General features: G+C 43.0%; 1 protein-coding gene across 2 annotated transcripts in view; it reads right to left on the reverse strand.

Annotated features, from left to right (window-relative positions):
• atrn (attractin) overlaps positions 1 to 24,548 on the reverse strand; it is a 161,190-nt gene that overhangs the window by 19,394 nt on the left and 117,248 nt on the right. Inside the window, exons 26-27 of one of the 2 annotated variants that reach the window (XM_088919954.1) lie at positions 13,900 to 13,978; positions 7,845 to 7,980 (exon numbers count right to left, since the gene is read on the reverse strand). In XM_088919954.1, coding sequence (XP_088776080.1) covers positions 7,978 to 7,980; positions 13,900 to 13,978 — 82 coding nt within the window. In that variant the 3' untranslated portion in view covers positions 7,845 to 7,977. Of the gene's footprint in view, positions 1 to 7,844; positions 7,981 to 13,899; positions 13,979 to 24,548 lie in introns of those variants that run through there. The other variant, XM_088919947.1, reaches the window with a different exon arrangement.

Consider the following 24,548-nt stretch of genomic DNA (forward strand, 5'->3'; position numbering starts at 1 on the left):
TGAGAAAGGATGCCAAGGGCCTGGAGCACCACTGCTTGGGCAGGGAGAAGACCCTGCTGCAGCAGCAGGCTGGCCCAGAATGGCTGCAGGAAGGGCTAAGCAGCCACCTCGCCCTCGGTGATCACGGCTGTCTTCAGCGAGTCCCACCCCCGATGACCTAAAGGCCCGGTGCACTGAGGCTTCACAAGGGACAGCCTTGGTGCTCACAGCCCCCGCTAGTGACCCAGCCTTGATCCCCCTTCATGTCGAGCGGGGTGGCAAGCTCGGGCTTCAGGAAAGCCAGCCCGTACTAGGTACTGCCTCCTGATAGCACCGTGGTACCAATGTGCCATTGTAACATTGCATGCTAGTTATGACAAATGTAATGTTATACTGACTTTTCGTGTAACATTTACATGGAAATGTTACATAGAAGAAAGCAAGAGGTGGATTATATCTGCAAACTTCAGGTTGCAGGTTTCTTCTCAGCGCACTGGGGCTAGCTGAAACAGTTATTCCCAACGGAGACCCGTTGTAAAAAGAGCAACAAAGGAGGATAAAGAAAATCCACATTAAGTTCATAATTTCCCTTTTAAACAATGTCACAAAACTTCCTTTCTGCCTTTTATTAACAAAAAAGAGCTACTGCATTCAGTTTTCATCTATAACACCAGTTTATTTTGCTTTACGAGTCTTTTTAGTGGAAGTGACACTATCTCTTATGTCTTCAGATTCATGCCGTGTTCGTTTTAAAGTTTAATCAGCCCCAGTGATGGAGATCTACATCTGGTGAAGATGGGATTAGAAGCACTTCCACACACCCTTCTAGTGGATATTTTGACTCGGAGGCATTCAGTTATAATCCCACAGATGGCAGCTTCACACAACTGGCTTCTCAGGCAAGCACAGACGCCAAAAGCTAACCTGTAATTCCACTCATACCGAGCTGGATTACTACTGCAACACACTATGCATTAACAAAGAGCTCCCAGTCCTACAAAAATGGATTTTATAAACTACTGATTTCTTCACATTATGCCAACAACTGAAACTACCACTGAGAAATGATCTCGGCTACTTCTAGTTATCTACAAAAGGATGACCCAAACCAAGCAGCGGCGTGGTCCTGAATAACCTGGGAAGCCTTGGTGTCCACACGGGAAAGTGGCACGCTGATGTCCTGGGACAGATGGATTGCTATCCTCTAAATAAATGTGATGCTGACAACCATTAATTCTCCTGCACCAGGCTTCAAGGCTGCATTCCCCCACACACCTGGCTCACCTTACACAAAGAAAGGACGTCAGCAAAGGGGAGTAACAGGAGGACTGGAAGAAAGCAAGAATTTCTTATATTACTTGATATAGGAAAGGTCCATTAAGCAGCAAGTCTTAATTAACATTCAGCTGCCATGCCACCTGGCAAAGAACGTATCCAATTCCTGCGCCCACGACCTCGCGTACCCATCTCTACTCAGGAAGTCACACGTCTCCTGTTCCTACCATGCAAGTCAGACTGAAAAAAGTACTTCTGTTATTTCTTTGGGAGCATTTCTTGCCCAGGCCATTCTGACTGGACGCATTTGTGACATAAACCTGCAGATGACAAGCAGTCAGCAGATTGGCATTAAAAAAATGTGCAAATGATCATTACTGCCTGCTTAGCTGCCAACACGCATGATTGCCAATGTGCTGTGCAACTCGCATACTGGCTGGCCAGATTTCACTGCTCAGAGGTGCTCAGTACATTTTATTACCATTACACAATGTCAGAGACTGTCTGATTGAAAAATTAGTTTCATTCATTAATCTTTAACTCTTGATTGACATATTTTGGAAGTTGAAGCCACGCTTGGAGAAGGTAGGATGTCTTCAGCACCCTTGGAGAAGACAGATTTCAGCAAGTCGGGCTCATTATGGGGATAGTCACAGAAACGTAGTGCTAAGATGTTCAAGCAATAGACCTCCAGAAGCTGAAAATCATGCAAAAACAGAGAAAAGGCATTTTGAAGCTTTATTCAGATACAGGGCAAGATACCTACACAAAATGTAGGATGCCAATGATTTTTCAGTCCTTGTGGTATTATATTAACGCTGACATGAGGGCTCCGTACACAGGGACAGCAGAAAGAAACAGACCTCAGACTTGAGCCTGGTCACACCATGAATAACAGGGGTATTAATAGTAAGAACAAGTACAGCAGTATCTTGGTGTCTCAGATGTTCCCAGCTCTTCCCCTGGGCTCCTCTGGGCTCACATCAGTGTTTAACTCCCAGGTGGTTCCAGTGATAGGTGAAGACCACTGTCCCTCCCATAGACCAGACTGCCGCTCAGGAAACCAGCTCACGAGAGTGGAGAAACACTCCCGCACACTGCTGACAGTCCAGAGAGGGTTTTCTCCATCTCCAGGTTTCATCGGCAACACATGTTTAAGAAAAAAACACTCCCTTGCAGCACTGTTCAACTGCAGAAAGCAACAGAGCTGAATTCCCCCTGGCGCGGTGATGGACTCGCTTCTATGAATAATACAGAAATGCAGTACTTCAAGCTGCACTCCTCTAAATAATACAGCTCTCGCCTTCCGACCACAACACTGCCTGAGGCACATGGAGATTCAGCAGCATGTCCACAGCTTCTGTAACCCTCTGTGCCGACCGTAAAGGCTGGGTGAAGGAATGACCCTGCTCAACCTCAGACTGAACACCAGAGGAAGGACAGCTGTGCACTTCTCCATCAGAGGCCGCTACCGATACAAGTGGCGGCTGCTGTAAAACGCATGCAGGTCCAGTCCACCGCCATCTTAAACACTCATAGCCCTCTCCAAGGGACACAGGCTGCCCAAGAACACAGTAGCACTTGTCAGCTCCTCTCGTACCACTTCACCGCCTAGTGAGAAAAAATGTCAGTATTCTGCAAAGTCACTGTGGTTCTGTCTGGTCTGGTATGTGCTGGGTGCTTTGCTCCTTTCATCCCTAAATCAAGGCTGCTCAACTTAATACAGCACAGCTTTGCACATCAAGGGCAGCAGAAACTGGTAAGTGAAGTGCATCCTCATGATTCAAGAGCGGAAGCCATTCTGACAGGCTCAGTAATCCAGCCCAATGGTGCTGTAAGCTGGGACAGACTCTATAAACCCATCTCGATAGCACGCTCGTTCTGAGAGGCAGGAGAAAAGCCAGTTTGCTGCTCAGTGCACGCAGCCTCACAGAGCAGTCCTGAGAAACAGCACAGGGCTCATCCTCTGGCAACAACTCAATTAAACCTCTTCTCGTTAATGCTGAAAGAAAGTCATGAGCTGCAGAAGCACACAGCATTCTTATCATTACTCTTGGTAACTCTTAAATGACGTCCTGGGCTCAAGGAAATAGACAGATGGAAGAAGATAAATGACACTGTAGGGTTTTTTTTTCCCAAAGGAATACCTGACTGCCTCACTAGGTGTTGACTTTCACCTAACCTGCCCCCAAGACACATTTTACAGACAGGGTCCTTGATAACAGTAACTGCAATAATTATTAAATTGTTATACTGTCTGCCTTGTCCACAAAAGTCAAAACAAAAGTCTTATATGCAACTCCATTAGAGATGGCTGTTGAGAGGTATAGTGGGAAAGAGCTGTGGATTATTCTGTAGTGACAGTCGTACAGGATTAGATGTAGAGGAGCTATGGTTACTGTAGAGGTTATTGTAGTTATAATTAACCTGGAGACTGCTGTATTTACACTGGAGGAGATACAGTGAGGTGTATAGTTGCAGTAGAGGTTACTGAAGGTCTACTGTGCTCCTGTAAGACGAGTGGACACTCTCCTGTTTGACCAGTGTGGGGAAAGGCCCGCAGCCTGGGGCATGGGGTAGCATTGCACATCTAGGAAATCACATTAATTGAGATTCATTCAAGCTCAGCTGCTTTATTTTAAAAAGGAACAATTGTGTCTGTGGGGCTACATGGAAAAGGCATTTTTTAACTAGTTCTTTCTTAATGTACTGGGAAAGCTTATTTGTTATTTTAAATCTGGGAAGCTGTTCTGCTCTCACAGATGGGCATGCACATTATTCAGTCATCACCCTCACACTGCCTTCCTCAGTCTTTTTGGGAGAACTGAATAAAACATGAAGCAGTCCAGTTAAAAAATTTTCAGGCAAGCAAAACAATTTGTCTTGCTTCAGAGTAAGAACATCACAGGGTAAGAATGATCTAATGAGAATTGAAGGGGGAACACAGAGATAAGGACAATTTTGATCAGTTCACATTAATGTATCAACACAAAAGTTATTACTGCCCTTTCATTCTATACTATGTGTGCAATGCTCTGTTTCTTCTAATACACAGGCTCTCATATGCTATTGCAAAGCACTGAATTAAAGGTCTGTCTGCTGGCTCTTGGCAACAAGAACAGAGGCAATCCTCTGACACTCCCCATCGGAGATAAGAAACATGAATCTTTAAGGAACAAAAGCACCATCAATTGTACTGAATAATTTTTGTATAAATGACACTGAGGTATTCTGCAGGGACAAAGGTGGGTTAAAACAAATACATCATCAGGACCTGACACTTTACCCAACTGTGCTTATGGAAATGGAAGGTTTTATTAAGAAATAATTAGTTTACCTACTAGACAGCAGCCATATCACCCTGCAACTCACCACTGGCAACCCACTGAAGCTCAGCAGGTGTGAGTCTGGTCAGTACCTGGTAGGGAGACCTCCTGGGAAAAACTAAGGTTGCTGCTGGAAGAGGTGTTAGTGAGGCCAGCAGGGGGCACTCAACCTGCGGTCTGTGCAGGTCCTAATGCCCCAGTATAGTGGCAGGAACACTATACCGTAAAAAAGTATAGTCCTTCAGATGTCCTGGCTCTCTGCGGTCATTAAAAATCCCAGGGCATTTCTCGAAAAGAGTAGGGGTGTAACCCCGGCGTTGTGACGAAATTTCCCATTGGTCCTTACTAATCATGGCCTCCTAATGATCCCTGTCTATGAATTGGCTCCATCACTCTGCTCTCCTCCCCACTGAGAGCTGGTGTGTGGGGAGTGTTCTGGCGCACTATGGCTGCCGTCTCTATGGCGGACGAGATCCCCATTACCTGTAAAGTGCTTTGAGTTTTTAAATTATTATTTTTAAGAATACATTTTCTTACAACTTTTGATCTGACTCGGTTTTGGAATACAACTACTAAATGCTGCTACTACTAAACACACAACACAACTACTAAATACACAACACAGGCAGCTAAAAGTCTCAAATTATCACTCGTCCTAATGTTCCCTTGGGACCCAAAATCCAGCAGGAAGGAAAAGGGGGACAATTGTGAATCAGGAAACTAAGGACCAACAACTGATAAAGGGATGGAAACAATATTTAGCAGTAAAATATAATAACATTTCCCAAAATAATTGCTTTTTAAAGACGTAGCCAACATGGATTTAGAAAAGCCAGGTCTAATTTAAGTAATTTTTTTGAACAAGTAACTGGTTAATGCCAGTAAAACATGAGATTTTGATTTCCAGAAAGAATTTGATTCATAATTAGTTCACTCATAATTAGTACATGGATTACATGCACAGCATTCAGAAAAGGGTAGAGAACAGGAAACCACATCTTATGATCATTAACCTCTGATTAGGTCAAAAGTAAGCAGGGGTGTGCCTCAAGGATCTGTTTTAGGCACGTTGCTCTTCCTGGTCTATATCAACGTTTTAGATTCTGGTATAGTTAGCAGTATCAACAGTAAACTATGAACCAGAGGCCACCAGTGGAGATGATGTGGAAATGCAGCTGGAAAACAAAAAAGGGAACAAGAATCCCAGCCACGTTGTTGAAACCAGTATGCTGACTTCTTCCAAGAAATGACAGGATGAGATCCGTGGATTAATAAGATACTATGAAATGGGTTAGAGGGGCTGAATGGCCTCCTTTCATTTTTAACCTTTCTTATGTCATGAAACAACTTAAATACCAGAAAGACCTAAGAAAATTCCAACACAACAACACCAGATACTGGACCCGGGCTGCTTCATTGTTAATTACTGTTTAACCAGTAACATTCCGTTTTCTGTAGAAAAGGCAGCTTTATTATAAATTTATTCCTAGAAGCTTTATCTGAATTGTGTTTTGAATTAAGAGTAATAGAAACCTAGCACGGGCAGCAGGATTAGACAACTGTTCAGTTTATGAATGATTATGAACAGTTCAGGGAAAATGGCAGGATGCCACTGGGCAACTGATTCAGCTTGGCCTGGCAAACTCTAATCATACAACTGCATTTCCTGAGGAAAAGTACTGAAAGAGGTCTAGCGCTCTGCTTCTGACTGCACTGTCCGGGAAGTTGTGTGTAGTGTTCTGAAAAAACTGCACAGATGAAATCACGCAACAAGCGTTACAGATGACATCGAGCCACAGACAGTACTGCCAACACAGTCAGGGGTCACTTTGAGTGATGAGAGTTTATTAATCACTTTGTTAAAAAGTGCTGCTTTTACAAACCTCTGAATATCAAGGTTATGAGAAAATAACCTGAGCAAGCCTCTGGAGCATATTTTATCATTACGGGATAAAAGAAAAGACTGGCAAGGCCCTGTTTAACTACTTTAATGACCTGTTCAGAGAGAGCGAAGTAATCTCCAGACAGCTTACACACTGCATTTTCATCTCTTCCTCCCCCTCAGTTTATCACAGTTTATCACTGCGTCATTCACTGAGTTTTATCTTCTTATACCCTCCCTTCACTTCCACTCCCTGACCCCACAACCTCAGCCCACACCCCACACCCCCCCCACGCCTCATCCAACAAACCCACACCCCTCCTCACCCCACAACCCCTCCTGACCCCCTCTTCACCCCATACCCCCTCATGCCTCACTCCCCCTCACCCCTTTTCACCCCACAACCCCTCCCCTCAAAACAACACCCTCACGCCACACTCCCCCTCACCCTACAACCCCTCCTCACTCCCCCTCACCCTACAACCCCACATCCCTTCTCGCATCACAGCCCCCTCACCTCTAAATACCTCCTTACACCACACCCCCTAAACTCCCTCACCCCTGCTCACACCACAAAGGCTCAAATGACTGTTTAAGTCAGATCTAAAAATTAATCTGTTTAAATTAAATTAAAAAACAAAGGGGAAAGATGAAGGCAGGTGGAACGGCATACAGAAAGCAAGGTGTTCACATCTGGAGCGACAGCCCTTTTGAATGGACCTTCAAAGTACCAAGAACAGGTGCTGCAATAAACTTTTATAAACACGTGACAGGAAATATTTGTCCTAAATGTGACATTTATAGGAGCTCAAGAGGCTGGCTGGGATAGTACTTGAATAATGAAATTTATTTTAGAACAGAGTAGATACTGAGTTCTATTCTGCTCTCTACATGTCCATCCAAATAAAATTACTTCAAAACCCAGCTGAAGTGAGTAGCGATTTCTTGCAACCCTAAAGATAGAAGAGAGAGAAGAATCTCAGGTATTTACCGTTGCCCCACTTCTGGCACGCTGCGCACTGCTGGGGTTTACACAGCCACCCAATCGGCCAACATCTTAAACAAACTCCGTTGTGGACAAAGTGCCAACACACGCCATGGAGTGACAGGGCAGGGAATGTGAATACCTAGATTTGCATGAACCTCCAGTACAAAGCACATGTGAGCTGTAGTGGTTATGACTGCAGGCAGCTGTAGCTTATTCCATGCCCTCTTTAAGCACACGGTCTGTCTGGAAGCAGGAAAGGCTTCTGTGAGGAGGGCCGGCTCGTTCTTCTAGGACAGACATTACAGGTGCAAAAGCATGCTGTGGGTGGAGCTCCACAGGAAGAGGCAACACAGAGTGGAGTCCTGCTGGACTGGCCACTGGGCTGGCTGTCTCGGGGGGGCTCAGAGAGACAGAGGTGACTGTCCTGAGGCATGCGGTCTTGTCCACGGCACGCAGGAGGCGACTCCACAGAGAATTCTCACTTTGTTCTTTCTGAACCAATCTTCACGAAGATGCCTTCCTGCACTTCACTGGAAGAAGGAAGAAGAGCTTATCTCACCTTGCAGTCTTACTTCTTTCAGGCAACTAGTGCAAATTTAACTTGGTGTTTGTTGTTTTTATTGTAAAACACCTTGAGATGGTTTATCATGATGCATCATGAAAAAATAAAGATTATTATAAAGTTCAGTCTCAACAGGTTTCTGTGAGCATGCGTCTTGCAGCCAGTGAACATGGAATGAATACACTTTTTTATTTTTAAGTTGAGAACATTTTCATAGTGGATCTGAAACCAAAGATGACGTGTACAGGAAAGATCACAATGAACTAGACAAGCTAAAATATGCTACATTTGAGTGGTTTCATCTACCAGGAAGATGTGCAAACTCTCTGTCCCAGCAGGGAAGGAGGGCAAGATTGCCAGTTTGAGGGTTCTGGTGCTTTTCTCTTTTTTGTCTTCTTTAGGTTCAATAAGGGGCCTTCTCATGTGTGCAGTAAGCACCAACATTAATGATTAACAATCTGCACACATATCCAGTATTTCAGGATACTGAGTAAACCTGGTATCCAGTACACACACAACCCACATCTGTCCAAACACCAATGTGCACTTTAGCCTGCAGTAAACAAAAAACCTCAAAAGTGAAAAACAGGGAAGAACAGTGAAAACCCACAGAAATAAAACAGATTGGCATTTAGATCTAAAAGGGTAAAATCACGATAATGGATCATTCTGGGGCAGCGTACGTGATCTTTCCATTAAATTACATTCCCAAGCTGCTACCAAGATGGCAGACTGCAATACACTATAGAAAGGTAATGTAGTAAGGTATACTAAGGTATTGATTGTGTTATAAGCTCATTTCTTACAGTAACGTACAGGACAGTTGATGATTCATTTTCATTTCAAACATCCTGTAATAAATAACAGCAGAAATAATGCCTGAAAACAGTAACCACACTCTCAGTTTCAAAAAGGAAACACTTGGGCTATTTTGCATTTTTAGTGATTGAAGTGCAGATTATTTTTTTAAAAATAGATGTGAACATGCATAGCAGAATTCTCCTAGCACTGAAATAAAAAGACTCCATCTGGATACAGTCGCTACAGTAGAGCGCAGTGAAATGCTCAGCAAACTGGGACTCAGCTAGGCTGGAAACAGAAAAGCATGAAATGAAAATGACACAGAAGATGCACGCTAGCAATCCGCTTGAAGTGTGGAAGAAAAATCACACCTGAAACTCAGACCCTGCACAATGGGTCCACAAAACACCAGCAAGAGGAAGATTCTGTCGCAACAGCTGCCACAGGTGGAGTTGACTACAAGCCCACCAGAAAGGCTAACTTTCCCAGTAAACATGAACCTGGACATCTGAGGAACATCAGAGGCGTATTTGTATTCCTCTGGACTAACAAAAAGTGCTAAACGCAGGAATAATGTTCTATTTGGACTAAGGGTCAGCTTTTCCAACTGCAATATAAGCCGTCCTCATGTCACTGATAAAAAAGTGCACTGTTTTTACATGCAAGAGAGAGTATTTTGATTATGTGTCAAGATATAAATGCTGTTATAAATAAACCCATGTCACAAACTTGGTTTCAAACACTAGACAAAATGCTTTGCAGCCACTATGCTATAACTGCATACCAAATAAGAGTGTGAAAATATGACTTAATTTGAATTGCAAGGAAGACAACTCAATTATAATTAGGGCTGGGCAATAATTCGATAACGATAATTACCGCGATAACATTTTCCTTGATATAAATTTAACAAAAGTTCGATAAATGTTCGATATATATGTTTATGCTTTGCGCATGGTATGCGCATGCGCACAAAATACTGCGCGAGTGCGTGTTGCAGACCGGGCAGCTAACGTGGTGGTGTTTACCCACACGGTGGCGGCTGACAGGATTGTAGTTAGAGTGGAGAAATGAGCGACAGTGAAGCAAATGTAGTGCTGCCAATGACCAGCTCGAAGGACGATGACATCGTCGACAGAAAAGGTCATTCAACTTCGGTAATTTGGAGATATTTTCAGACATAAAACAGAGCACTTTAAACTTTGCAGTCTGTCTGAGCCATCTTCTATGTGTGTTTTATCACACTGCAGTATTTAATTTTTCTATTAAGATATTTATTTTGTAAATTTTACTCATGCATATTTTGACATAAAAAAGACTTGAATACTCTCTATTCATTTGTTTAATGTTTCTGCTGTTTGGCAAGTGTTTGTTGTGTTCTTAAAATAAAGAGTTGTTTAATTTTCCAATTAACTGTTTCTTCAACTTTCACTCAGGAGAAAAAATCTGCCTTTAAACTTGAAAGAAATAATGATTTGAGATTTATCGTGATAATTATCGATATTGACTGATATGAAAATTTTTATCGTGATAATGTTTTTGGCCATATCGCCCAGCCCTAATTATAATATTGGATTCCCCTCCACCACCACCAGTGTGCAGCCTCACCTGGATGATGTGACAGCAGTCATAGTGCGCCAGTCCGCTCCCCACACACCAGCTCTCAGTGGGGTGGAGAACAGAGTGAGGAAGCCAATTCATAGACAGGGATTAATAGGTCATGATTTGTAAAGGCCAATGGGAATTTTGGCCAGGACGACAGGGTAACACCCCTATTCATTCCAAGAAACGCCCTGGGATTTTTAATGACCAGAGTCAGAACCTCAGTTTTACATCTCATCCTTTCGTCACTTTTAGGTGTGGAGATTGTTCCTCTACAGCTCTTTAGCTTGGCAGTGAATTGCTTGTTAGTCTTCAGTCTGAAGAGAATGAGATTCTCCACAATCAGGCGCAATCCACAGGCTTTAAGTTATCATCAGAAAGCAACAAAACATCACAAGAAGTTAATGCGAAAAACATCTGTAAAGAGCCCGGGGTCAGCCTAAATAAAGACCTGTCGCAGGCAGAGTCAGACAACAGGTATCCTGCCTGCTCTCTTAACCATGAGGGAATGAAGACTCTCTCAGGCATGCATGCTCACAAACCAGATCTTGTTTTTTAGAAAGAAATCATTTTTGAAGAGTATAAAGAATAAACACACAAATAAGGTACCGCAGTTATTGGTTTTACTCTTTTTAGTGATTAGTGTGGAAAAACGTAGAATAAAAAAGTTTTGTTACAGCTTTAGTGAGGGGCACAGCAGCTTCTTTAAAAGCAAAACAATTAACAGGAATCAACTGAGATGCTTATTGTTTTTCCAGGAATCAAAGAGAACGTGGCGCTCACAGTCACAACTGCCTATGGGTGTAAGGGAAGGAGTGAAAATCAAGGCGATGCATGGCACTGCTGGCCCCTCCTGGCAGTCTGGCCCACTGTGGGACTGAGATGGTTGATCTAGTGGCATCAAAAGTATTCAGCCCCCTTGGCCTTTTTCACTTTTTATTGTTTCAATACCAGATCATCATGTATCTATTTGAGATGTTTATCTATTGATTGACATAAAACTCCCTATATGATCAACATGAAAACAAAATTTTACAGATCCTCCTACATTAATTATTTTTCTGGCAATCTGTAGTTGAGATTTGATGTGAGATTTTTTTCAACAATGTCTTTTGTTTTTCCACTCTCCCATGAGGCCCAGATTCCTGAAGCACCCGTATGTCATCTGCGTAGTTTCTCCCACCTCGGCTGCGAAGACTAATTCCTTTAGAGTTGTCATTGGGCTCTTGGTGGCCTCCCTGACTAGTGCCCTTCTCACCCAGATACTCAGTTCGAGGGCACTCTGTTCCACAAAAACTCACAGGGGCACCGTATTCTCTCCATTTCTTTATGCCTTGGAAATTTTCCCAGATTTGTTCTGAATGTTCCTTTGTCATCATGATGTACGTTTGTGTTGAAGATAAGAGCATTTAACCTGAACGCATGTGAAAGACCTTCACTTCACACAGATGGATTCCATTAAACTAAGTATACGACTTCTAAAGGCATTCGGATGCACCAGAGCCAATTTAGATGTCTTGGAAGTGGAAGGGGGTGAATATTATGCAATCGGTATTTTCTGTTTTATATGTATAATTAATTTAAGAGGATCTGTAGAATTTTATTTTCATTTTGACATTATAGAGTGTTTTGTGTTGATCAATGACAAAAAAAATCTCAATGAAATACATTACAATTCCATATTGTAACACTATAAAATGTGAAAAGGTCCAAGGGGGTAAATAGGCACCATACACGTGTTTCAACATGCCTGCATGTCCAGGTCTTCATCAGGGCCCATCTGACGACGAAGACACCTGGAGCCAGATCATCTTACTAGCTTGGCGGATTGAAATTTTTATATATATAATACACATATATATTTATATATATATTAGAAAACAGAAGCAAACTTCTACAGCACCTTCCAGAATAAAAACAAACTGAACAAATCAGAGAAGTAAGACAGCCAAGAAATCTAACCTGTTCCAGGGTTTGGAACAGCGAACTGCAATGTATCTAGAGTGATTTCAACTCCACAGAAACAGAGAGAAAGACTGAGCACCTGGCGTTTGCTCATGTAAGTGCAGACAGCTAGTTAATCCTAGAATGGATCCTGCTGTGAGTAACCGTTTCTCTGTGAACGCTGATATACATATGCAGCAGAAAGAAGTCGTGAAAGCCCCTCTCCTGTCTGAGCTCACGAAGGCACTCTGCCCCAGCACACACTGCTCTGAAATGCCTTCACTTTGCCCCTGGCAGCTTGTGGCATTTGACAGCCTGCAGACATGCCTGCTTAACCTTGTCTTTCAAGTCAATGATTCCAAACTAGAAATGAACTTTGAGCCATGCCAGCGATGAATGGCATCCAGAAAACTCTGCCAGCGGCAAGGAGGGGAAGGACACCTATAGCTCTGTGTAAGAAGTATCTGTACCATCGTGCCACAGCAAGGGTGAAATGATATCATTTAAATAATTAATCCCCTTGCTTTTAGAGAAGCTGATCCTCTGAACTCCAAGAACACCCGCTCCATCTTGCTACTGTCCCCCCATTTCCAGAAGATCAACCAACACACCTTGCTGTGCGAAAAGATTACAAACAAGGAACAACATGTATCTCTGTATCTCTGGATGGAAGCACTTCTGAAAGAGGGTTTTATGATCTTGTTGCCAAATCCCTTGAATTAGAGCTGTGTAGAGCTGTGATGGGGCTGCTGGCTCTAAGGCTCTAACTCCTGCATTCTCCTATTGTGACAAGAGCAATCACCCAAAATGTCCCTTGTGTTCTTTCTGCCTTTGATGTGGAGAGGGGGCGAGAATAGGAGAACTCTACAAACCTGTCAGGAAAGCACAAAGAACGAGGCTAGAGGAAGTATTTCTTTCTATAAGCTAAGACCAAGACCCAACCACTTTCCCACCAGGAAATAATCTTTAATGTCTTCTGAGTCCCTCCGAAACTCTTGTCAACTGGGTCTCTGCTCTACTTACATTACCTGCTATATCAGCAGACTGATTATTACTCCCCCTGAGCTTTATAAGGATGATTTCACGATGCTTGGAAATCCTAGTGTGTCATCTTAAGAACTGTATTATGCATTCCCCATCTCTCTCGTGTGCCATTGAGAGGAAACAGAAACCATTCCAAAGGCATTTGTTGTTACTTTATGCTACAATGAATTATCATGCACGCTGAGAAGCAGAATGTTTAAAGTCATGATTAATGTGATTAATTACCAGCAACACCTGCAAGGGGACTATCGATAACAATTAGCTATTGAGTTAAGCCGAGCATACAACAAGCATTTCTTTTGGTGCTGCAGCTATTTGACAATGTTGATGCAGCTCAGTGGACATATCAGTGCAGAGCCCTGCCATATTAAAACGAGCAACCTTTGCTCCAGAGCCAGAACCGTGAGGTTGTTAGGGGTGCCTGTAATACTATTGCACAGCTCTGTGCATTGGTGTGCACATATGCATGTAGGGGCCCCTGGATGGGGAGACTCACCTCTCTACGCCGTGACGCCCAGCAGCTCTGCTTGATCTTCCACACGACTGCCGCCACCAGGAGCAGAGACAGGAAACAGCTGCGGAGAGAGGGGACCATCAGAAACCATGTGCAGGGAGAAGCTGTAGCCATGGGACAGTACAGATTTAGAACCAGAAATCTAAATACTGGGGACCCAACAGCTTTCAAGCAACAAAACAACTTTACCCAGCTGTTCAAAGGTACAAATGTCCTATTCTGGCTCAATACTGCTCAAACATCATTAAAAAGCAAAAGCACACCCGGGTTTGATCTGTAGTGGCTGCATCTTTGTTTTCCCACCTCGGGCTCTGAGACCTGTGTAGGAACACCTGCACCTCAGCCAGCTGCTGTCTCTACTTCAGCACGTGTTTGCACAACTAAACACTGACGCCCAGGACAGCACTGCTTTGTCTACCTGGACGATGGGTCTCCGAGGCCCGGTTTAGGAGATGTGGGGGGATTATATCTGCCATCAGAGCCTCCAGAGCAGCTGACAACAGTTCTAGAAACGGGGACTCAAGTGATGTACAGAACACAATCAATCTTAGCTGCAATATGGCACTCTGATGTTTCTGTGCTTTAAGAAGGATTTTGGAAAATGAATTTGTCACACCTTACTGAGCCAGGACACCTCAAGACCCTATTTTTAACAACTGCAAAAACGTGACACTCGACTACCACAGTGTGCTACATACTGTAAATGGATTATGAGATTGAGAAAAAGATGTGGAAGAAAGCAAGGTGTCGGTACCTTTTCAGGAGGTGTAGTGTTCTTGTTAATTGGGAAGCCTCAAAGGCAAAGCTTTCAGGTTTTTCTAATTAAGACATCAAGCAGGCGGTCTCTTGTTTTTCGAATAAGCAACAGTCCCATCTTATAAATCCCAATTATAAAAAAAACTTGCAATTTGCTGTTGCTAAATAACAGACTAAAACCATACACTATGTGCTCAGTTCATGGGGTTTACAGTTTTGAATAATTGCATGTATGAACAAAATGAATAACTGCATGTATGAACAAAGAGGAGTTAAGCAACCTGATTCCATACAGAAGCTGTCCTCTGCCTCACGATACACATCTTCTGACTGAAAATGACCAAACCCCCAAGCAAGCCCAGTGGGGTCCCGAGCTACTCTAATGATGTGGTATTTATAGAAGCAGCCTCAGTGACCTGTTAGCTCACATAACAGGATCGTTTACCAATCCTATGCCTCCCTCTCCAGGAGTCCTGCTCTCAGCGTTTCTCAGTGACAATAATTAAACGTAATCATACCTGGCTCCTGCACACACACTGGCAGTCCAGTAAAACACAGTTTCCTTCAGGAATTTCACAGTTGCCACATGCTACTCCACTATGAATGCGTTTAGTTGTGCCAGCCCGACAGACGTAACCTTCCCGATTACAGCTGACACTGTGATCTGGGACAGAAAAGTAGTCCTGTGAGGAACGAGTCCAGATCCTCTCTCTCTGGCAGAACAGTAAGAATGAACTCTGCTAACTGGAGCCAGTCTGATACCTGTCAGTGTTATACGTTAGATAAGCCAATCAGAATCATATGGATAAACAGCAAGAATTAAAAAAAAAAAATCTATATATCACAAGTGATACTTTGACCTTTAGAGCAGATGCTCACCAATCAATTTCTTATTAACCCAGATATGAAGGATCGGTAACTAAGGCCACACACTCAAAGAAGTCATGTAACTCAACTGACCGCAGACAGAAGAAAATCTGGCATCTACATTGGAGGAACAGTTCTCAGTCCTGACCTTTACACTGCAGTCTTAATGAAATGACACTATCAGACGCCATGGGTCAAATGCAAGCTATTGAATACGAAAGGTAGTGTACAAAATAAGCAAGGGGTTGGACTGGGGAGCTGCATCTGTGCACCAGAGCTGGGAGAAGTGTTAATCTAGTTTAAGGATAAATGTGGCTCCTGATATATTCCTAGTGCATGAGTGCTTGAATCCCTGTGAGAGGACTGCAAGGCCAGTGCGACCGTGGCCTGGAGAGGAGAAACAGGGAACTATGGGCTTGGAGAGGCCTCTGCTCCCTGAGGGTGTCGGCCAGTCACGTCCCTGTCTTGACGGAAGGGAGACAGAAGGGAACTGGACACACGTCCCCTGGAGGTCTAGCCGAGGACAGAGCACCTGTGCACACGAGTGCTGCTGTGTCCACTCCCACGAGAGACAGCGGCGTGTGGAGCAGCAGGCGCTGCTGGAGGGGCTGGCGGCTGTGGACAGACAAGGGAGCTGTGGAGACTGGGCGGTGCGTTGTGAGGAGGTACAGGGGGGGTCTGGGGAAAAGGTCACAGCTAGAGGGTCCACTAGTAAAACAGAGAAGCTGTGCTCGACCTCGGGAACAGAGAGGGTGCTGGGGTGGGAGGGAAGGAGCAGTAGAATTGGGCTCAGAGATATGGGAATAACTGGTGGGACTGATGTCTCGAGGGCTGATTTAGGATCAAGTGTCAACACAGTGTGAGGGCTATTCCCTGTCACAAATCTGCCATTTTGAATAAAGAAGTGACTGAAGAAAAAGAACTTTGCCCAGTTCCAGTTCAGATGTTAAGTGTTTGTTTCATGTCTATTATAACCACCCCCTGTGGAGATGATTAAGAAAGCTGTGAAGTGTGTTTCACTGCAGAAAAGGGAACAGATGTTATCCTTCCTCAGGTTGGGAAATGTTAATTGAAATGTAAGCTGCAATGGTTTGAGAAAAAAATAAAAGTATTAAGGAGGGCAGAAGTCAATCGGAACACTAATGTGCTTGTGATTAAATATCATGTTGACAGCAGTGTGGACTGCGGCTGACCAAGCCAAGAGCCTCCCCGCTCCTTGGACTGTATTACACTAGAGAGCATGTAGAGGAATGTGGACGATTGTGATTTTTTAAGGCCAAAATTCACATTTAAAAAAGCTTTTACAAAAACAAGTAGAGTACTGCATATGAATGTGATGAATCAATTTTGCCCATTTTTAACATTTTATCCATCCTCTTGTACTCCCATCAACACACAGGATCCCAACTTTTACACAGACCACAGAGCAAAGACAAAGCCACCGATCATCCAAACTGAGGACAGAAAAAGAGACTGATATGGAACCCTGCTGCTCACACTTTCAGACACACACGATAAAGTTATCCTTGGTGATTCTTGGCAAACAGGCAAGACTACTGAAGAAGGATCTCTTTATTTTAATCATTCCTTACAATTAATTAATGCTTGACTGGACACTCCACTCAAAGCACTTTACAGATAATGGGGACAATTACCATAGCGCATCAGTATAGTCACCACACATCAGCTATCGGTGGGGAGGAGTGATAAAGCCAGTTCATAGATGGGGATTATCAGGAGGCCAACTGGAATTTGACCAGGATGCCGGGGTAACACTCCTACACTACACCCTGGGACTTTTAATGATGTCAGAGTCAGGGCCTCGGTTTTATGTCTCATCAGAAGGACAGCACTACTGGCCCACTAACACCACTTCCAGCAGCGACCTTAGCTTTTTCAGGAGGTCTTACATCTGTCTACTGACCAGGCTCACACCTGCTTAGCTTCAGTGGGCTGCCAGCTGTGAGTTGTAGGGTAATATGACCTGGCACAATTATACAACTTGTTCATAACGGCACTAAAAATTGAGGTTTCAACTCCTTAACATGCAATTATTTATTGATATGATGCAAAATCTTGACAACAACTATTCAACAGCAACACTGATTATGCCGTCCATGATTATGGCACTGATGAATGACTTCTATACATAGGGCCTGATATCTTAAACCATGGCAGTCGATCTCACAGAATCCCTGCTTGTCCATTTCCTTCACAAGTCACAGTCTATAGCGCCTGAGACAGCAGTTTCAGCTGTTAAGAATCTAATTTTGCACATGGATTCATCAAAAAGCACTAGGAACCACACTTTTCAGTCATTTTTGTTATTTTTTATACTGTATACTCACACTTTTTATACACTCGTACTCTACTGAATTTGTAGCACCTTCAAGGGCAGAGGCACAAAGTAACGCAGACAACGTGTGAACAGCACAACTGAGCTGAAATCTCTGCAACACCCTTCTGTCCAGCCAAGAAGAGGGCACAGATATTCCAACAACTAGCAACCGGAGCCCAGATCTTCACCTACAGATGTCCTTCCGAAAACCACACAGGGCTCTGTTCCACCCCCTGCTTCTGACAGGAGAGGCTCCAGGCCTGGGGCTGGTCTCACACAGAGCCCACTGTCAGTCTGCAGGAAACAGGCCTGAAGGACAGAAACTTATGATGGCACACAGACAGTTTGGATAACAGCAGATCAGTGAATCCTGAACAGCTAAGCATGTACTGATCTTCTCATTTACATCAAACGTAATGAAATGCAGACAAAAAAAGTGTCTGTTTTTCAATCTTTCATGTCAGCTAGTCCTCCTTCAGGCTACTGTGCTGATTTCTCCAGCTGTCTGCCTATCTTTGTGCAATCTCTCCGAAAGTGATGAATATTAATATTATTTAAATTGTGAGCCAGTCTTTACACAACCAGTCTGTTCCAGGTTCCACTGACCTGTGTTCCCAAGCAGACTAGACACAGGGGAGTCAGGAGTCTAGACTGGAAGGTGTGGGTTCAAATCCCAGGTGAAACACTGCTGTTGGATGAGCAAAGTACTCAGATTGCTCCAACAATCTGTGTCAAATGTTCTGCCACATTTACTACTAGAGATTTAGCCCTCCAGTGATTTACGTAAATAAGGACTCTTCGGTGCGCCATGGTTGCCAGTGCTTTGATTTTTCAAATTTTGTCAGCAAACTGCCGATGTTCCCAAGAGCTGGGTTCCTCCTAGAGCAGCGGTGCCCCTGTCCTGCCCCGCGCTGCTGCTCTCCGCTGCCCCCCGCCTGCGGGACCCCAGCCGCCAGCTTTTGAAGCTGCTCACGTCATCCGCCAGCCGCACACGAAGCACCCCATCCCCTTCCCCCACTTTCATTAAAAAAGAATTTATAACAATGGGCAGATCAGATCATTCATTATTAAAAGGGTAATAAAAACAGCTCAGAGCGCAGATCTTGCTTGTTTATGAATGTTGATCTTTGAAACTGTACCGGACTCGGAGTGTCACACAGCTCACTCGTGGAGGCCAGAGCTGAATCACCTGGCACAGACAACGTTCCATTTTCTCCTTCCTGACCTTTTCTTGTCTTTCTCTATTCCTTAGAAAAAGAGCTAATGCTAATGCTCTTTTTTTGTATATCAAGGTTACTAAAACGATGCAGAAGAGACCAGTTAACAATGTGGGACCGATAGGTAAGAGGGAAGACCCACAGCAGAAGAAGCAGCTGAAGTGCAGACGTCACACAGCACAGTGACTAGGACTGGAGAGCATACTCAATGACTGTGCCAGAGGGGGTCAACTTCCGAATTATTCCTAAAAACCACACAGAAGGCAAAAGAAGTATATGATACTCGAAACCTGATGAGAAAATTGCCTTCAAGACATGCATGACATCTGCTGGAATGGATCTGCAGGTGCACTTTGCACTTTGGTATCAACCAAAACACAGTGAAAGGCCATACAATAGGGCAGGAATGTTGTGAGCTTGGTCTTCATCATATAGGTTAGTGAAAACAATTCCTGACACGATTAAAATGGATTTCAGACAATCTTGGAAAAAGTATTTAATAACTCAGTGTGGAGAGGGTTACGAAAGCATTTCGAAACATTTGAGGCTCAAATCATCCACTGATTCTGATCTGACAGTCTGTAAATGGAAAATGGTGGCACTGTGGCTCTGTGGCTGGAAGGCTGACGGTTCAAATCCCACAGCCAGCAGAGGAGTCCTACTGCTACAGGGGTGCCGTATAAATGGCTGACCCTGCACTCTGACCCCAAGCTTCTCTTTCCCTTTCTGTGTGCCTGTGTCTCATGGAGAGCAAGCTGGGTATGCGAAAAGAAATTCTTAATGCAAGAAGTTGTAAATGGATAATAAAGTGATCTTATCTTAAAATATGAAAAATTATGGGTCACTTTATCCAGAACTGGTTGTCCTGCCAGATATCCCCAAGAGCAACCTGAATAATCACCCAGGAACTCTCAGAGAATCTCAGAGCAGCATTTAAGGATCCGTAGGTCTCTCACACTGCAGCTAATGTCAACGTTAATGACTCAACCATTAATCTGAACGAAGACTAAATGTGAAGAACAGGCAGGAAAAAACAACCAAAACCTTGTTCTCAAAAATAAAAACGGTTTCCCATCGCAGGGTCATCAAAGAGCACCTGGAGTCCACAGGACTACTGGAAGAATGCTCCCTGGATAGCTAAATCAAAATTAAACTTCTAGGATATGATAAGAAATGTTTTGTGAAGAGAAAGCCAAACACTTTCAACAGAAGAACCTCATCCTGGCCATCAAGCAAGGTTGTGGGAGAGTGATGGTTTGTGATGGTTTGGGGCTGCTTTGCTGCTCAGGACCTGAATAATTCACCATCATTGACAGAACCATGAATTCAGAGTTGGATCAGCAAATTCTGGATGAGAATTTCAGGCCATAAATACATCAGCTGCAGCTGTGCCAAAGTGTGTCAGGCAGCAAAACAATAATTCAAAACATACAAGTAGATCTACAAAGGAGTGGTTGAAGAAGATGCTTTGCATTTTGGAAAGGACAAGTCAAAGTTCTGACCTAAACCCAGTAATATGTAATAGCAGGAACAGAATGGTGCTGGTCATGCCCATAAAATGTCAAATGTTATGAGTTGAAGCAGTCCTCTGAGGAGGATACGCAGGTTCTTCACCCACAACCTGTTCTGAGCCATAACTCTTGATGATGAAGATGTCAAATAAAAAAAAAACTGACAGACTAGTGAGTGAAATGACAAATTACCATATTCTTGAGATGGAGGAAACTGGGGAAAAAACTTTCAACTGATGAAATAAGATTTTTGGTCTTTAACATAGGGAGCTGGAAAATGTACAGCACAGCAACATTCATCCTAGATAAAATCGATATGTCCACTTGATCATCTTACCATTCCAATTTCTCTAGGTTTTGCTTCCTTTATCAGTGGAAATTCACCACTGGATTGCTCTCAGATGCATACTGATTCAGACACTCTCCACACAGCTCATTTCAGAACGGCCTTTTGATTAAAAATGAAAGAATCATGAGCTGGACTAGGAAAAGAGAACGCAGCTGCAGCGAATACTGATCTAACAGCAGACTTCACACAGCACAGTACCTGTTCAGTAAAAGAGCAGTGCAGTGCTTTATTCTGTCCACCTGTCCACCTGGTCATCTTAAGCAGAAGAGCACCACAGCTGTCTTACAATCTGTCCCATTTGAAAGGGTTCTTGAAATTCAGGTCTTTGTTCTGGCTGAAATCCTATAATAAAACCTTCAATACTCTTTCATATTAAACAGTTCTCAGCAGAGACTTGGAGAAACGCAGCTTCCTTCGATTCCTGCTGAAGAAACTGCACGCCAAGGGCCACCAGCCACTGCATGTCTACTCTTTTAAAAGTCTGTTTTTCCAACTCATCTTTAAGGATTTTAATTCAATCAGCAATAATTCACTAATTTAGGGTCAATTAAGTAGATGACATATTGGCTGAACCAACTTCCATGCCAGCCCTGAGTTAGAGAAGGTCCACTAGTAGGTTCTCTACTGGAGCTCCTCAGCACTTTAAACCAGAAGAATATCATTTATGCTAAAAAGGAGTTACTTTGTTGCAGGTTTTTAAACAAATAAGAGCACTCCTGTAGTCCCAGGATTGAGAATTTTTCAAGTTCAATAAAACATGAGCACAATATTACAGTCAGAATGTGGTTCAGGGAATCGGCTGATCTGAGCACTGAGCACAGCAAAAGGAGCAGCTATTGCATTCTAAGATATTCTATAGCCACACCAGTGATACCAGGTAGGGAAGTTGAACTCGCATCTCTATCAATATTTCGTACTGGTTTCCCAAATGCTGTTACAGCATGTTCTATTGCTGTAAAGTGCTAACCATCTAAACCAAACAGAGCGCAAGAAGAAAAAGAACCGCATGCTGTACATATACTGGACTGTTGATAGCCTGTGATCTGCTTGGTATTGTATCATGGCTGCGGAGGTGTGGGAAAGGAACGCTAATAAGGTGCTTCATTACCCTGCCATCAGAGCACGGTCCCCAAGGTTGACGTGGGCTCATGTGATTGACAGGTAGGCCCTGTTCATCCCTTATCACAGAGGCGCAGTGTGACTGCATTGCTGATATGCTTTAACATTGCTGGGCTCCGGTCAGAATTACTGGGCTCAACAAAGCATTCAGCAATAGCTGGGGCAAAACCACCTTGCACTACTGCTATTATTAAAACTCTTACTATTTTCAAATTTGAGCAATTTGCAGTTCTATAGATTTCTAAATTGAACCCTTTGTATGAATGATTTTTTCCCCCAGTCCTTTTCAAATTCAGACATGACTGGCTTTTAAATAACCACAGCTGACCAAGCAGCTGATATCACCTACAGTGCATGTACAGATTTCCATGCGTGTTTTTCACTGCCAGGCAGAAGGAACTGACCCTGTTTGGTCTCAGACAAAATCCACCCATTCCTCAAAATGAACAGCAAAAAAAGAACCAGAAGACAGGAATGGAAATTTTGAACCAAGAATAGGAGGCCTCCTGTTCTGAAGTTAAAACCCTGGCTTCTTTCAAGAAACAGATGGATAAGATTCTGGGATCAATTAACTACAAAATGGGCTAAATGGGCTTAATGAACTCCCTTCAATTGTGAACTTTATGTTCTTATGAGATCTTAAACTGATGACAGAAAACAGTTTATGCACAGTGAAAATTTAATGCAAAGAATAAAGCAGTTTAGATTACAACTTAAATGCTTTTGACTGTTTCAGGTTTAATGTACCTCATTAATATACACTGAGGTGATAAAGCACCTAAATCCTAAATATTTATGCTATTGGGACATTTCCATTTTTCATTCACATTGATTATATATTAATTTCTTTTTTTTTTTAAATGGTGGATAATATGAATATTACAAATATTACCTGCTACTTCAAAGTTTCATAACTGCAAGCTTTAAAGCAACACAATGGGAGATCTAACGTGCAGCCCAGTTGCATGCCAAGATACAGACATCATTCGGCTGGCTCACAGTACCCGATTCTCGTAGCTTGTTAAAGCCACATGACTCTGGGAGCACTCAGAAGATTGCGTACCACCGCTCGGAAGATCACAGAGCCCACCCTGAGCTCGGATGAGTGCCTGTCTCTCAGGAGTCCTGAATTCCCCTCCTTAACTTTTCTCAAGCAGGTAAAGTGTTGCTCCTTTTTAGCAATTCATTGATTTATGGCCATCTGTGTTCATACCCCAGAAAACACCTGTTAATATGTTGTTAATACAGTACGTCATGTCTATCAACAGACATGACCAAACAACTAGTGCGTGACAAAAATTGTATTCGAACTTCAATGCCTCAATAGTTTGACCTGCAGAAATCAGTAAAATCGGCATATAAAGATTAAACCTACGACAAGTACACCAATGACAACTGCAGAACAGCCTCTATGTCTAATGTATTTAACAAATTGTTCTACCAAAACCTGTTAACTGTGCACCAAAAATATATTACATTCAAGAGCTGACTAAGTTTCTTTATAATAAGGTAACACTAATCCTTTACTGTTTCTGTGATATTAATCATCATACATTATTATTCAATAAAACCTGCAAATTTAATGAATTTCTGAAAAGCATTACACATTAAGCTATCAAAAGCAGTAGTCTAAAAATCACATTTTCCCCTGTGGTATGAAAAGGAAAGCACTTGGCAATAACATTTTTTATTGGGAAAAAAACATGTTTAGTCCCAGAGCTTAGGAAAAAGCTCTTCAAACTACCGTATTGTAAATGTTAAATCAAAACAGCATGAAGTGTGGAGTGAGCTCAGACGTAGGCTGCATTTTTTAATTCAGCAAAGAGCTCAAGTAAGGGTTCTAGCCAAGATACTAAAATATTTAGCACCCTCTTAAGAGATGCACATTTATATGCATCAAGAACTTCAAACACTCATTACATCTGCAAAACAATCTAGAAGCATCTTGTTTAAAAAGCACTGACAAGCCAAGCTGCCATCAGCATTTTCCAAACAGGAAAATATAAACATCAGACCAACATTTCTTCCCTGAGAGGGAGGTAGATTAGAACTGCTTTTTATTCTGGAAAAACTGTTATTCAAAACTTAATTTTTGTAATATACACTGAATTTTTTTTTAAATAGGGCAGGCTTTAGTGTGACATTATAAAGAGAATCAGGTGGGTAGCTGCGTCAGCATGCGTAGGCTGCAAAGGAACAAGTAATAGGTTTATTCCATGCTGAAAAAAAGAAGAAAGAGAACACAACGTTTCGGCTGTGGAGCCTTCTTCAGGTGTGAGAGAGACAGGGCAGTAGGCAAAGGTAATGTAGCGGGAGAACAAAGGCTGGGAGGGAGGAGGAATGAGAGGTGGGAGCAGGGGACAGAAAGAGAGGCCAATCAAGAGGTGTGAAGTCAGAATAGGTGTAGAGAGGTGTGAAATGAAACTTCCAATGAAGGGAGAAAATTTAAAAAACAGTAGTCTGTCGTTAAGAGA

This window comes from Atractosteus spatula, chromosome 1 (genome assembly GCF_055471065.1).
Source record: "Atractosteus spatula isolate fAtrSpa1 chromosome 1, fAtrSpa1.hap1, whole genome shotgun sequence".
NCBI classification, from domain to species: Eukaryota; Metazoa; Chordata; class Actinopteri; order Semionotiformes; family Lepisosteidae; genus Atractosteus; species Atractosteus spatula.